We start from the raw sequence: 15,662 nt of genomic DNA, 5'->3' as shown, positions 1-15,662 counted from the left end.
TATATTTAGCGGAATCATCACCATTATTTGCCAATATTTTTTCACTAATTTTTTTTCTATTTTTTGTATTCACCCAAATTTATTGTAAATACGTGTTGTAGATGTAAAATTATGTGAACTTAACGATAAAAATATAAAAAAGATGATTAGTTCAATACAAACGACTTTAGACGATATTTAGCGGAATTATCAACATTTCTTACCAAATTTTTTTTCTATTTTTTGTATTCACCCAAATGTATTGTAAATACGTGTTTTAGATGTAAAATAATGTGAACTTAACGATAAAAATATAAAAAGTATGATTAGTTCAATACAAATGAATTTAGACGATATTTAGCGGATTCATCATCTTTTTTTCCAAAATTTAATTACGACCTTTTATATTCACCCAAATGTATTGTATAGACGTGTCTTAGATGTAACATAATGTGAGCTTAACGATAAAACTATAATAAGTATAATTAGATCAATACAAATGACTTTAAACGATATTTAGCGGAATTATAACCATTTTTTACCGAATTTTTTCACAAATTTTTTTTCTATTTTTTGTATTCACCCAAATTTATTGTAAAGACGTGTTTTAGATGTAAAATAATGTGAACTTAACGTTAAAAATATAAAAAGTATGATTAGTTTAATAGAAATGACTTAAGATGATATTTAGCGGATTCATCACCTGTTTTTCAAAGTTTTTTTACGACCTTTTATATTCAACCAAATGTATTGTTAAGACGTGTTTTAGATGTAAAATTATGTGAACTTAACGATAAAAATATAAAAAGTATGATTAGTTCTATACAAATGACTTTAGACGATATTTAGCGGAATTATCGCCATTTTTTACCAAATTTTTTTTCTATTTTTTGTATTCACCCAAATGTATTGTTAAGACGTGTTTTAGATGTAAAATAATGTGAACTTAACAATAAAAATATAAAAAAGATGATTAGTTCAATACAAAAGACTTTAGACGATATTTAGCGGAATTATCAACATTTCTTACCAAATTTTTTTTCTATTTTTTGTATTCACCCAAATGTATTGTAAATACGTGTTTTAGATGTAAAATAATGTGAACTTAACGATAAAAATATAAAAAGTATGATTAGTTCAATACAAATGAATTTAGACGATATTTAGCGGATTCATCACCTTTTTTTCCAAAATTTTTTTACGACCTTTTATATTCACCCAAATGTATTGTATAGACGTGTCTTAGATGTAAAATAATGTGAGCTTAACGATAAAACTATAAAAAGTATAATTAGATCAATACAAATGACTTTAAACGATATTTAGCGGAATTATAACCATTTTTTACCAAATTTTTTCACAAATTTTTTTTCTATTTTTTGTATTCACCCAAATTTATTGTAAAGACGTGTTTTAGATGTAAAATAATGTAAACTTAACGATAAAAATATAAAAAGTATGATTAGTTTAATAGAAATGACTTAAGCCGATATTTAGCAGATTCATCACCTGTTTTTCAAAATTTTTTTACGACCTTTTATATTCACCCAAATGTATTTTAAAGACGTGTTTTAGATGTAAAATTATGTGAACTTAACGATAAAAATATAAAAAGTATGATTAGTTCAATACAAATGACTTTAAACGATATTTAGCTGAATTATCACCATTTTTTACCAAATTTTTTTTCTATTTTTTGTATTCACCCAAATGTATTGTAAAGACGTGTTTTAGATGTAAAATAATGTGAACTTAACGATAAAAATATAAAAAGTATGATTAGTTCAATACAAATGAATTTAGACGATATTTAGCGGATTCATCACCTTTTTTTCCAAAATTTTTTTACGACCTTTTATATTCACCCAAATGTATTGTATAGACGTGTCTTAGATGTAAAATAATGTGAGCTTAACGATAAAACTATAAAAAGTATGATTAGTTCAATACAAATGACTTTAAACGATATTTAGCGGAATTATTACCATTTTTTGCCAAATTTTTTCCCAAATTTTTTTCTTTTTTTTTTATTCAATCAAATGTATTGTAAATACGTGTTTTAGATGTAAAATAATGTGAACTTATCGTTAATAATATAAAAATTATGATTAGTTTAATATAAATAACTTAAGCCGATATTTAGCGGATACATCACCTGTTTTTCAAAATTTTTTTACGACCTTTTATATTCACCCAAATGTATTGTAAAGACGTGTTTTAGATTTAAAATTATGTGAACTTAACGATAAAAATATAAAAAGTATGATTAGTTCAATACAAATAATTTTAAACGATATTTAGCTGAATTATCACCATTTTTTACCAAATTTTTTTTCTATTTTTTGTATTCACCCAAATGTATTGTAAAGACGTGTTTTAGATGTAAAATTATGTGAACTTAACGATAAAAATATAAAAAGTATGATTAGTTCAATACAAATGACTTTAAACTATATTTAGCGGAATCATCACCATTATTTGCCAAATTTTTTCACTAATTTTTTTTCTATTTTTTGTATTCACCCAAATTTATTGTAAATACGTGTTTTAGATGTAAAATTATGTGAACTTAACGATAAAAATATAAAAAAGATGATTAGTTCAATACAAACGACTTTAGACGATATTTAGCGGAATTATCAACATTTCTTACCAAATTTTTTTTCTATTTTTTGTATTCACCCAAATGTATTGTAAATACGTGTTTTAGATGTAAAATAATGTGAACTTAACGATAAAAATATAAAAAGTATGATTAGTTCAATACAAATGAATTTAGACGATATTTAGCGGATTCATCATCTTTTTTTCCAAAATTTAATTACGACCTTTTATATTCACCCAAATGTATTGTATAGACGTGTCTTAGATGTAACATAATGTGAGCTCAACGATAAAACTATAATAAGTATAATTAGATCAATACAAATGACTTTAAACGATATTTAGCGGAATTATAACCATTTTTTACCGAATTTTTTCACAAATTTTTTTTCTATTTTTTGTATTCACCCAAATTTATTGTAAAGACGTGTTTTAGATGTAAAATAATGTAAACTTAACGATAAAAATATAAAAATTATGATTAGCTTAATAGAAATAACTTATGCCGATATTTAGCGGATTCATCACCTGTTTTTCAAAATTTTTTTACGACCTTTTATATTCACCCAAATGTATTGTAAAGACGTGTTTTAGATGTAAAATTATGTGAACTTAGCGATAAAAATATAAAAAGTATGATTAGTTCTATACAAATGACTTTAGACGATATTTAGCGGAATTATCACAATTTTTTACCAAATTTTTTTCCCAAATTTTTTTTCTATTTTTTGTATTCACCCAAATGTATTGTAAAGACGTGTTTTAGATGTAAAATAATGTGAACTTAACGTAAAAAATATAAAAAGTATGATTAGTTTAATAGAAATGACTTAAGATGATATTTAGCGGATTCATCATCTGTTTTTCAAAGTTTTTTTACGACCTTTTATATTCACCAAAATGTATTGTAAATACGTGTTTTAGATGTATAATAATGTGAACATAACGTTAAAAATATAAAAAGTATGATTAGTTTAATAGAAATGACTTAAGCCGATATTTAGCAGATTCATCACCTGTTTTTCAAAATTTTTTTACGACCTTTTATATTCACCCAAATGTATTGTAAAGACGTGTTTTAGATGTAAAATTATGTGAACTTAACGATAAAAATATAAAAAGTATGATTAGTTCAATACAAATGACTTTAAACGATATTTAGCGGAATTATTACCATTATTTGCCAAATTTTTTCACAAATTTTTTTTCTATTTTTTGTATTCACCCAAATTTATTGTAAATACGTGTTTTAGATGTAAAATAATGTGAACTTAACGTTAAAAATATAAAAAGTATGATTAGTTTAATAGAAATGACTTAAGACGATATTTAGCGGATTCATCACCTGTTTTTCAAAGTTTTTTTACGACCTTTTATATTCACCCAAATGTATTGTAAAGACGTGTTTTAGATGTAAAATTATGTGAGCCTAACGATATAACTATAATAAGTATAATTAGATCAATACAAATGACTTTAAACGATATTTAGCGGAATTATAACCATTTTTTACCGAATTTTTTCACAAATTTTTTTTCTATTTTTAGTATTCACCCAAATGTATTGTAAATATGTGTTTTAGATGTAAAATAATGTGAACTTAACGTTAAAAATATAAAAAGTATAATTAGTTTAATAGAAATGACTTAAGATGATATTTAGCGGATTCATCACCTGTTTTTCAAAGTTTTTTTACGACCTTTTATATTCACCCAAATGTATTGTAAAGACGTGTTTTAGATGTAAAATTATGTGAACTTAACGATAAAAATATAAAAAGTATGATTAGTTCTATACAAATGACTTTAGACGATATTTAGCGGAATTATCGCCATTTTTTACCAAATTTTTTTTCTATTTTTTGTATTCACCCAAATGTATTGTAAATACGTGTTTTAGATGTAAAATAATGTGAACTTAACGATAAAAATATAAAAAGTATGATTAGTTCAATACAAATGAATTTAGACGATATTTAGCGGATTCATCACCTTTTTTACCAAATTTTTTTTCTATTTTTTGTATTCACCCAAATGTATTGTAAAGACGTGTTTTAGATGTAAAATTATGTGAACTTAACGATAAAAATATAAAAAGTAAGATTAGTTCAATACAAATGACTTTAAACTATATTTAGCGGAATCATCACCATTATTTGCCAAATTTTTTCACAATTTTTTTTTCTATTTTTTGTATTCACCCAAATTTATTGTAAATACGTGTTTTAGATGTAAAATAATGTGAACTTAACGTTAAAAATATAAAAAGTATGATTAGTTCAATACAAATGAATTTAGACGATATTTAGCGGATTCATCACCTTTTTTTCCAAAATTTTTTTACGACCTTTTATATTCACCCAAATGTATTGTATAGACGTGTCTTAGATGTAAAATAATGTGAGCTTAACGATAAAACTATAAAAAGTATAATTAGATCAATACAAATGACTTTAAACGATATTTAGCGGAATTATAACCATTTTTTACCAAATTTTTTCACAAATTTTTTTTCTATTTTTTGTATTCACCCAAATTTATTGTAAAGACGTGTTTTAGATGTAAAATAATGTAAACTTAACGATAAAAATATAAAAAGTATGATTAGTTTAATAGAAATGACTTAAGCCGATATTTAGCAGATTCATCACCTGTTTTTCAAAATTTTTTTACGACCTTTTATATTCACCCAAATGTATTGTAAAGACGTGTTTTAGATGTAAAATTATGTGAACTTAACGATAAAAATATAAAAAGTATGATTAGTTCAATACAAATGACTTTAAACGATATTTAGCTGAATTATCACCATTTTTTACCAAATTTTTTTTCTATTTTTTGTATTCACCCAAATGTATTGTAAAGACGTGTTTTAGATGTAAAATAATGTGAACTTAACGATAAAAATATAAAAAGTATGATTAGTTCAATACAAATGAATTTAGACGATATTTAGCGGATTCATCACCTTTTTTTCCAAAATTTTTTTACGACCTTTTATATTCACCCAAATGTATTGTATAGACGTGTCTTAGATGTAAAATAATGTGAGCTTAACGATAAAACTATAAAAAGTATGATTAGTTCAATACAAATGACTTTAAACGATATTTAGCGGAATTATTACCATTTTTTGCCAAATTTTTTCCCAAATTTTTTTCTTTTTTTTTTATTCAATCAAATGTATTGTAAATACGTGTTTTAGATGTAAAATAATGTGAACTTATCGTTAATAATATAAAAATTATGATTAGTTTAATATAAATAACTTAAGCCGATATTTAGCGGATACATCACCTGTTTTTCAAAATTTTTTTACGACCTTTTATATTCACCCAAATGTATTGTAAAGACGTGTTTTAGATTTAAAATTATGTGAACTTAACGATAAAAATATAAAAAGTATGATTAGTTCAATACAAATGACTTTAAACGATATTTAGCGGAATCATCACCATTATTTGCCAAATTTTTTCACTAATTTTTTTTCTATTTTTTGTATTCACCCAAATTTATTGTAAATACGTGTTTTAGATGTAAAATTATGTGAACTTAACGATAAAAATATAAAAAAGATGATTAGTTCAATACAAACGACTTTAGACGATATTTAGCGGAATTATCAACATTTCTTACCAAATTTTTTTTCTATTTTTTGTATTCACCCAAATGTATTGTAAATACGTGTTTTAGATGTAAAATAATGTGAACTTAACGATAAAAATATAAAAAGTATGATTAGTTCAATACAAATGAATTTAGACGATATTTAGCGGATTCATCATCTTTTTTTCCAAAATTTAATTACGACCTTTTATATTCACCCAAATGTATTGTATAGACGTGTCTTAGATGTAACATAATGTGAGCTTAACGATAAAACTATAATAAGTATAATTAGATCAATACAAATGACTTTAAACGATATTTAGCGGAATTATAACCATTTTTTACCGAATTTTTTCACAAATTTTTTTTCTAATTTTTGTATTCACCCAAATTTATTGTAAAGACGTGTTTTAGATGTAAAATAATGTAAACTTAACGATAAAAATATAAAAATTATGATTAGCTTAATAGAAATAACTTATGCCGATATTTAGCGGATTCATCACCTGTTTTTCAAAATTTTTTTACGACCTTTTATATTCACCCAAATGTATTGTAAAGACGTGTTTTAGATGTAAAATTATGTGAACTTAGCGATAAAAATATAAAAAGTATGATTAGTTCTATACAAATGACTTTAGACGATATTTAGCGGAATTATCACAATTTTTTACCAAATTTTTTTCCCAAATTTTTTTTCTATTTTTTGTATTCACCCAAATGTATTGTAAAGACGTGTTTTAGATGTAAAATAATGTGAACTTAACGTAAAAAATATAAAAAGTATGATTAGTTTAATAGAAATGACTTAAGATGATATTTAGCGGATTCATCATCTGTTTTTCAAAGTTTTTTTACGACCTTTTATATTCACCAAAATGTATTGTAAAGACGTGTTTTAGATGTAAAATTATGTGAGCTTAACGATAAAACTATAAAAAGTATGATTAGTTCTATACAAATGACTTTTGACGATATTTAGCGGAATTATCACCATTTTTTCCCAAATTTTTTTTCTATTTTTTGTATTCACCCAAATGTATTGTAAAGACGTGTTTTAGATGTAAAATAATGTGAACTTAACGTAAAAAATATAAAAAGTATGATTAGTTTAATAGAAATGACTTAAGACGATATTTAGTGAATTCATCACCTGTTTTTCAAAATTTTTTACGACCTTTTATATTCACCCAAATGTATTGTAAAGGCGTGTTTTAGATGTCAAAAATGTTTACTTAACGTTAAAAATATAAAAAGTATGATTAGTTCAATACAAATGACTATAGACGATATTTAGCGGAATTATTACCAATTTTTTACCAAATTTTTTCCCAAATATTTATTTTTATTTTTTGTATTCCCACAAATGTATTGTGCAGACGTGTTTAGATTATACGGGGTAACCCCGCACCACTCAACCCCGCCAATATAAACTTTAAATGCTTATAACTCATAAACTACTCGTCCAAAATTCGATTTTTACGTATCAAAATACTTAGAAATATATTCTGCTTTGAAATATGAAATTAAAACTTTAGGATGTCATTCAAATAAGTAAAAAACTGATAAATTGATAAGGATGAAAAATATTTAAAAATATAATTTTTTAATAAAAACGTTGGTTTTTGAACAACTTGAAACTATGTAAAAAAATATTTTCAAAAATATTAGAAATATTTGAAATAATGAGTGTTCAATGATAAATGAATCACCCGGTACACACTGATAATCATTTATTACCATATCTTCGGTATCGAATTTATTACTTGTAACTTCTGGTCTTTATAAGCGATAAGTATATCAATAATATCATGACCAGTCGTACTATTATCGTTGGGGAGAACTTGTGCATTATGATGGGGTATTTTGGGGCATAACTTAGGCTTAACTATCGTACTTACTGAATTGATTTGAAAAGTTTATTATTTTTTACGCTGGAGCACAAAAATCCTAATAACTGCAGTCTGCAATGCTGACTAGGTATAACGCATTTACACATAAACACCTCCCAAAACACCCCAACTTTGAGGAGTTGTATCTCGTCAACGGATAAACGAAAAATGAAAATTTAAACGTGATAATTCATAAGAAAAAAAGCCTTACTAAATTATGAAATTTTCAGTATGGGTTGCCATTTGAAAATCAAAAGTTGATGGTGGTTTACCTAATAAATATAAGGGTGAAAAATATTAATATATAATATATATAATATAATTCTAGAACAGCGTAAATCTAAAATTTTGAAAAAAAAAAAATTTGAAAAAAGTGTTTTACGCTTAATCAATCACCCTGTATATTTTTGATTTTAAGCACATTTTCCAAGTCCCAAGCCCTGTTAATACGATACGATAATAATAAGCGTTTTATGCGCTGGTTAAACCTGGTATAAACCTGGTTTGTCCTACGCACATGCGCAGAAGTATGGAACAACTTGTGCAGCGCAGCCACCGTTTACCGCGGGAACTACTTGCTTGTTCCGTCTATGAGTATAAGGTCTATGATTATTTATTATTATGACGTATTATTGATAATAATTTTGCTATCAAAATATCGGTGACGGAAAGCGCGGTAAATATAATATTTTGAACGGGCCAATGATTTATTTTATAGCTAGTGCTGAGACCATGTACACTTTTGTAATATGCACCCCGTTGCGCCGCGCGCGCGACGGTCGGCTACACGTCGCGGCTGCGGGTCGAGCCGGCGGGACGTGTAGGGGACCGGACGCGAGTTCAGTCGGTCGGTGCAAGGAACATAAATATTACTCACGGCTGCTCGCGAAAGCAGATATATCTGTATATATAAAACAGTAAGCTGATTGACTGCTATCAACGCACAGCTCAAACCATTGGACGGATCTGGCTGAAATTTGGCATACAGATAGCTATTATGATGTAGACGTGCGCTAAGAAAGGATTTTTCGAAATTTTGAATTTAAAGGATTGAAATCGGTAAAAGAAAATTTTTACATGTAATTTATATATCTATATTCATATAATAATAACAATAGCAGTCGACCGATTACGGGAAATACGGTACGGCACGGTGACCAGACAAACAGTATCTATACCCTGTTGGTACCCACTCAAAGCCACAGGCCCCCGATTTTCACTTACATCTTGCATGCGACGGGATGTACATGCGATCCGCCATACGTGGATACCATATCCCGCAATTATTTGCATACAGTGATGATTGATAGCTAGACATTCGATTACAATTATTCGCATTTCCTAATTGCTTATACAGTCAAAACAGTACCAGGCATGCGACAGGATTAGTGTATTATACCAGAAGAGGAAAGACCGCTAGACACTCAAAGTCACAGTTTTCGGTTTGGCTTAATTTCTTTTTGAATTTCCGGTGAAACTATTTTCGCTTGACCACCACGAAGGCACAGGAAGCGGCTTCCACAATTCCCGGAATCGAGTTACACAAGCAGCTAGTAATATAATAATACAATAATCATTCATCATCAGCGTGCATGCTAGTTCCAACAGTCTTTTGGTGAAACACGAGTGGTACTCATTGACTATATACATCAGTTCATCATGCTCTATTTGTTGGTCCATGCCTCAACCTAAATTAAAGTCCAGGGTGGTTGGATGTGCAAGTCTGTATAGTGTATAGATATAATCATATAGATTAGAAACTATAAAGTTTAAAGAAATAGAGACCAATAATCAATAAAAACTGTATATTATATTTATAAAAAATGTCACTGGGCCTTAACACGAAAAATATGTTCTGCACTCAACTGTGTGTATACTGTATATATATATATATATATATTATATAGGTGTAGCTTTTAGAAATTTGAAGTACAAAAATTGGAATTACGCATTGTGTTATATTTAAATTGGGACAAAAACAATTATGATGGACTTTAAAATGAATTCACTTTTACATTAGAAGTATAACTTAAAAAACTTAATAAATAATTTACATAATTTTAAAACCCAATTGTTCGATCTTTTCGTTAATTCAAACCCGCCACTGTTTGGCGGTAAGTGGTGACCACGCTCGGCCACCCGCAATGTTGGTCAGCCTGATGCACTCGTCACCTTGGTTCGGGTAACGACGCGTCTGCCGACGCCGCCGTGCTGCGGTGTGTGTGTGTATGTGCGTTGTTGTTGTGTTCGCTCCACAGATATATACAATAACTAGATAGCTAACTAAGATAGCAGTTGGAAGTCAACTGCCATATGCGTGGTAGTCAATGTTTACATTAATTATTGTTATCATTTATTATCACTACAATATAAAACAAATGAATGCAATTATATAAATGAAAATTATTGGTTATAAAACTGAATATAATAATAACTATTTCTACAAATGAACGCTATTATATAAATTAAAATTATTGGTTATAAAATAATATGGTAAAGTTAATTGATTAAAACTACGTTTAGATGGTGTTATAATTAATGGCAATTTTGCTGGGGTTGATAAACAGGAATCATTTAAGATCTCAACTTCAGCTGGGACACATCTAGTACTAAGATGTATTGCTAAATCTTCACTTAATACATCTACAAAAAAATAAATAATTTAGCTATTAGTTATTGGTTAACTTATTAATTTATCAAAAATTGTAGATATTACATTTTTTTTTTTTCTTGTGGTTCACTGGAAAAAAGTTTAGTAGGTAATAATGTAGAATGAACTGAAAGTTGAAAAACTGATGGTATAGCATCAGTTTTTAAAGTTAATTTATAACTTCCTCCGGGATTTTCATAAAAGTCTGATCGTTTAAAATGATCACTACATAAACGACTTCCAGCATTTGGTACAAATCCTTTGCGACCAATAGCTTTCAACCAAAGTTGTAATTTTTCAGCATCATTTAGAGGAAATCTAAAAACAATAAGATTAAAATAATATAGGTAGATACCTAAATAACTTTCTACTTTTTAGATACCTAAATGACTAATAAGTATGAAGTATAAAACAAACTCACCTAAAAAAATGAATATTTGACCCCGATTTTGCTCGATTTGTACATCGATGAGCTGAACAGGTAGTCGGCATTTTGAATTAAATACTTATTCAATTACTCAAGTCTTTTTTACATTAATTATTAATTAAATACATAAATTTATTTGGATTTAGTCACAATTCACAAGGATAATATTTATATTATCAAATATGAAAACAGTACACAATAACAATAATGATAATAAATTTGAAGTGATAAACTGATAACAAACCAAAACATTGACTACCACGCATATGGCTTTCGGCTTCTTGTTCATAGTGTGTCAGATATAATCAGTTAGCTATCTAGTTATTGTATATATCTGTGGTTCGCTCGTGATCTCAGTGCAGCTCGGCCACAGAATAGATAAAATCAGAAAGGACACTCGATGCCAAGAACGTTTTGCGTGGAGTGGGGACGGAGGCTGCCATCTTCTTATTTATGCTGTTTTGTTAGGTTATGAAATTAAGTTGTTATGAACACTATGAGATATTGTGTAACTCGTGTATGTTTACCTTTCGCTGACTCGCTATTGTACAAATATACAGTTTTACATATTATTCTTTGCTAATTCTTAAAAAAATTGTGATTTGTATTGATATTTTTGTTTTTGTCAATTGTTTATAATAGTTGTTGTGTTTGGTCAATTTTAATTTTTACTATGAATCCATCAAATACTTCAAACAATTACATCAAATGTGCATATTTAAATTGTCAAAATAAAATGGCACAAAATCCTAATATTAGTTATTTTTCTCTTCCGAAGGACCCAACTAAGTATGTATTTTAAAATAAAATAAAATAAATGTATTCTATATAAAAACTAAAAAATAATTCTTAATCAAAGCCGTGTCAAGTGGATTGAAAATTGTGGTATCACAATTCCCGATGCTTTCCATAAAAATCCACAAATTCTAATTTTATTTTATATACATCACGTCTAAATACAGATCGTCTCAAAAATCTTTTTGGTATGTTTCGACTTCAAAATAGGAATAATTTAAACCCGACACCTGTTTAGTTTTACTGTGCCTTCTAAAAACTCTTCTGCCTAAATTATTTTAAACAATCATCTAATGCAAATTGTTTAAAAGATTTTGATAAAATTTTGAGTCATTTAAATGAAGAAGAAAATGAAAATTGCAACACACTGGTAATACTCCCAAAGCAGACAGCAAATCCAATAAATTTCATTCCTTATTTGAAAATTAGAGATGTTGATTACCGAGACCTTAACGTACCTGAAACTAATGTATTAAATTATATTTGTGGATACTTGTATATGAAATGTTTAAAAAATCATACGTGTGATGAATGTATCAAATATGGACACAGTCAAAAAGACTTGGACAAATCATTTTTATTCTGCCACTTCAAAGCATATGAAGACAAAAATAAGACCATCTTTGGACATCTTCAAGTACCTCACAATGACTTCCACAACTTTATTTTTGAACTAGAAAATATATTTATAGAACAATTTCCTATCTTAGCCGTAGACAAAAATGTAGGCATTAAAACGAAAGATCATGTATTCTTGATAAAATTATATGTAAGATTTAGAATTTTTTCATCTTTAAAGTTTTTAAACCGAGAACTTTTGACTGAAAGAAAACGTACAAATAGAAAACTATAAATTATAAAACATTTGTAATATTACCTTGTACATTGAAATAAATATTTGTAGAAACATAATTTTTTTCTATTTATTATTATTGTTCCAATTAATTAATTATACTAATGAAGTATTGTTTTAAAAACAAAAGTTTTTGATCACAATAAATAAACAAAATTGAAAAATAGATATACTTTATTTGAATTAAATTGTATTGTAATTGAATAATATACTTACCTATAGGTACTATTTATTATTTAATTAAAAATAAGCCAAAATTCCAAAAAGCATGAAGTAAGTCTATGGCCAAAAGTTGGACTTCAAGAATTTTAACTTTAACCGTATCATTTTGTGATTTTATTTTTTAGTTAGGTAATTTATTTTTCATTGTATGGACACACTGATTCATAAATAAGAATATGGCTGCCACGTTTTTGTGTGATAAGTATGATTACTGTGTTATAATTTTTAAGTGTCCACCCCCTGGCTCGGCCGTTTGTTTTATTATTATTTTGAAAAAGTGTGCTCTCACTTATTTCTACGTCTGTTCCGTCGCCATGTTTTATGCACTTTGCTTTTAGTGCCTTTACGTATTTTATACTTGCTATTGCTCACGACCGCTCTTGCCGTTATTAACGTATCAAGTCACTGGCTCGGGAACGCGTTATTATATTATTATTATTATTGGCATCAATTTGGAACGTGCTGCGTGCAGCTTCAGTTTGGGCATCATCTCAAGCCATACCACGACGTTGCTGTCCGTCGTCCAGCCTAGCGGTGTTCCCCGTCTCCCATATATGTATAAAAAATATATAATATATTTTATTGTCAATTAATCACAATCGTGTATTCCTTAAAACCATTTCCTTCTCACAAGGGTTCTGAGGACCGAGCGTCTGACAACATCCCTTATACGGACTTGTCAGCGCAACACCAATATATTCATTAATAGTTATAGAATTTGAAAATTATAAAATAGTTGTATTATTTTAAACATTTTAAATGTAAAATTTGTTTTTATTATATAAATTTGATAGATTTTATAGATTGCATCTTATAAATTTTAATTTTAATTAAGAAACGTACATTATTAAGAAATATTTTAAAGATTAATATAAATATAGGTTACGACCTGAACATAAATGATAATTACCAGGAAAAAATAAAACAGTTTTTCTCCCTCGTCATAAATGTATATTATATTTTGTTGTAAAACATTGTAGAACAAAAAAAATCCATTGTATTGTAATCATTAAAATTCAAAATATTAATGCTATAAACGTGTAAATTAATTTTAGCCACAACTTAAAATACATCCATTGGGAGTTTACAAAAACTTAACAATATAACAAGAATCAAGTTTAAATATTTCTTAATTGATTTAATCATAATCTATATTAATATTAGAACCTTTTAATATTGGTTTAAGTTTTAATATGTTTTCAAAAAAAGATTTGAAATCGTTTTCGGTAACCATATTTTCACAAAAGTATGTAACTGGTTTATCTTGATTGATTTCTGAAAAATAAATTCATATTACATTTTGTGATTGAGTGTATTAGGTTTAACACACTGATTGTTATTATTTTATAAATGACAATATTCACATTTTCAACAATCATAAACCAACAAATAATATTTAAAAATTTATTTGGTACATTTAGATTATAGAATAAAATACAATTTATAGGTATTAATATTACTAAATTTCTTGATTTTGATAAATTTTATTAAAGCACATGATGCTCAAATGACGCTCAATACAATATTATGATACCCATGATTCACACAGTCATCGATTTGATTCATAAAAAAGTTTAAATGGATAGTAAGGAGATTATGTGATCTATTTATATATGTATATATCATTATATACATGATACTACTCCCTAACTCCAAGAGGTGACATATGCGGGCGGTCTTTACTTCTAGTGGAGTGGGACCTAGTTGGAAACTGGATGACGCAATCGAACGGTATTATGGGAAATTTGTGATCGCGTAAAACCACGTAATTTTTTTTAACCCTAGTATCATGTATATAATGATATATACATATATAAATAGATCACATAATCTCCTTACTATCCATTTAAGATACGCACTGACAAAGACCTTAAGGTCGTTTTCAATGAAACAATATGGAAAAAAAGTTATGTGTTATATAAATAATTTATTAAATAAATAAATATATATATTTTTTTTTTTTTCATGAGAAATTGTATTTAGGAGTTATTCTTGTTGATTACATAATGATCGTTGTCAAAGCGCATAAGCGATAGCTGATAATATAAACAAAATTACTGATTAAAATCAGCGACACGAGAAGCATCCACTGGCCGCCACGAATCTAGCGCCAGTTCACCGCGGTGTGGGGGTTAGTAATGTTATATATTATGAGCAGCACTGCGATAGCCACGCGCTATGTGGTTTAGAACCAATGGCTATCGGGTAGGGTAGCAGTAGCGTGTCGTGGTAAAGAGGGGTTACTTTTCGTGTCACCAACAGTCAGCATAGGGAGCATTGCTCTCCCTAAACCCAATCGTTGCCCACTCTAAAAATATTAAAATATTAGATAGGCCTTTAGGTTGGTATGTACTTTATTACTTATATTATTTTATAATATAATGCCCTCGTGTAAAGCTACCCCAGCCACACCTAGGGGAAAATCGAATTTCCGGGAAATTTATCAGACAGAAATTCACATAAATTGAATACTAATTTATTATTGGTCCAAAAAATGTAGGTAGGTATATTGAATATTTATTAAATTTGTTTGTCTAATGACATTTAGCGTTTGCTTGATTATTAGCGACACTTTGTGCTAAGTTAGTTTATAATATATTTATATATATTATATATATTTTATTTTATAATT

At 27.5% G+C, this 15,662-nt stretch overlaps 1 protein-coding gene across 1 annotated transcript; it reads right to left on the bottom strand.

Annotated features, from left to right (window-relative positions):
• Nucleotides 1–10,155: 10,155 nt before the first annotated feature.
• On the bottom strand, nucleotides 10,156–11,826 carry LOC149055486 (THAP domain-containing protein 2-like). The gene is made up of 3 exons (XM_089229439.1): nucleotides 11,155–11,826; nucleotides 10,800–11,051; nucleotides 10,156–10,726 (listed from the first exon to the last, which is right to left on the bottom strand). The coding sequence occupies exons 1-3, from the start codon at nucleotides 11,223–11,225 to the stop codon at nucleotides 10,714–10,716; spliced, it is 336 nt and encodes a 111-aa protein (XP_089085565.1). The 5' UTR covers nucleotides 11,226–11,826; the 3' UTR covers nucleotides 10,156–10,713.
• Nucleotides 11,827–15,662: the final 3,836 nt, after the last annotated feature.

The sequence above is a fragment of the Diuraphis noxia genome, unplaced genomic scaffold (genome assembly GCF_037042655.1).
Source record: "Diuraphis noxia isolate RWA-SAM2 unplaced genomic scaffold, SU_Dnox_SAM2 contig0005, whole genome shotgun sequence".
NCBI lineage: Eukaryota > Metazoa > Arthropoda > Insecta > Hemiptera > Aphididae > Diuraphis > Diuraphis noxia.
Note: the sequence above shows the minus strand (reverse complement) of the source record. Positions and strands in the feature narration are given on the sequence as shown.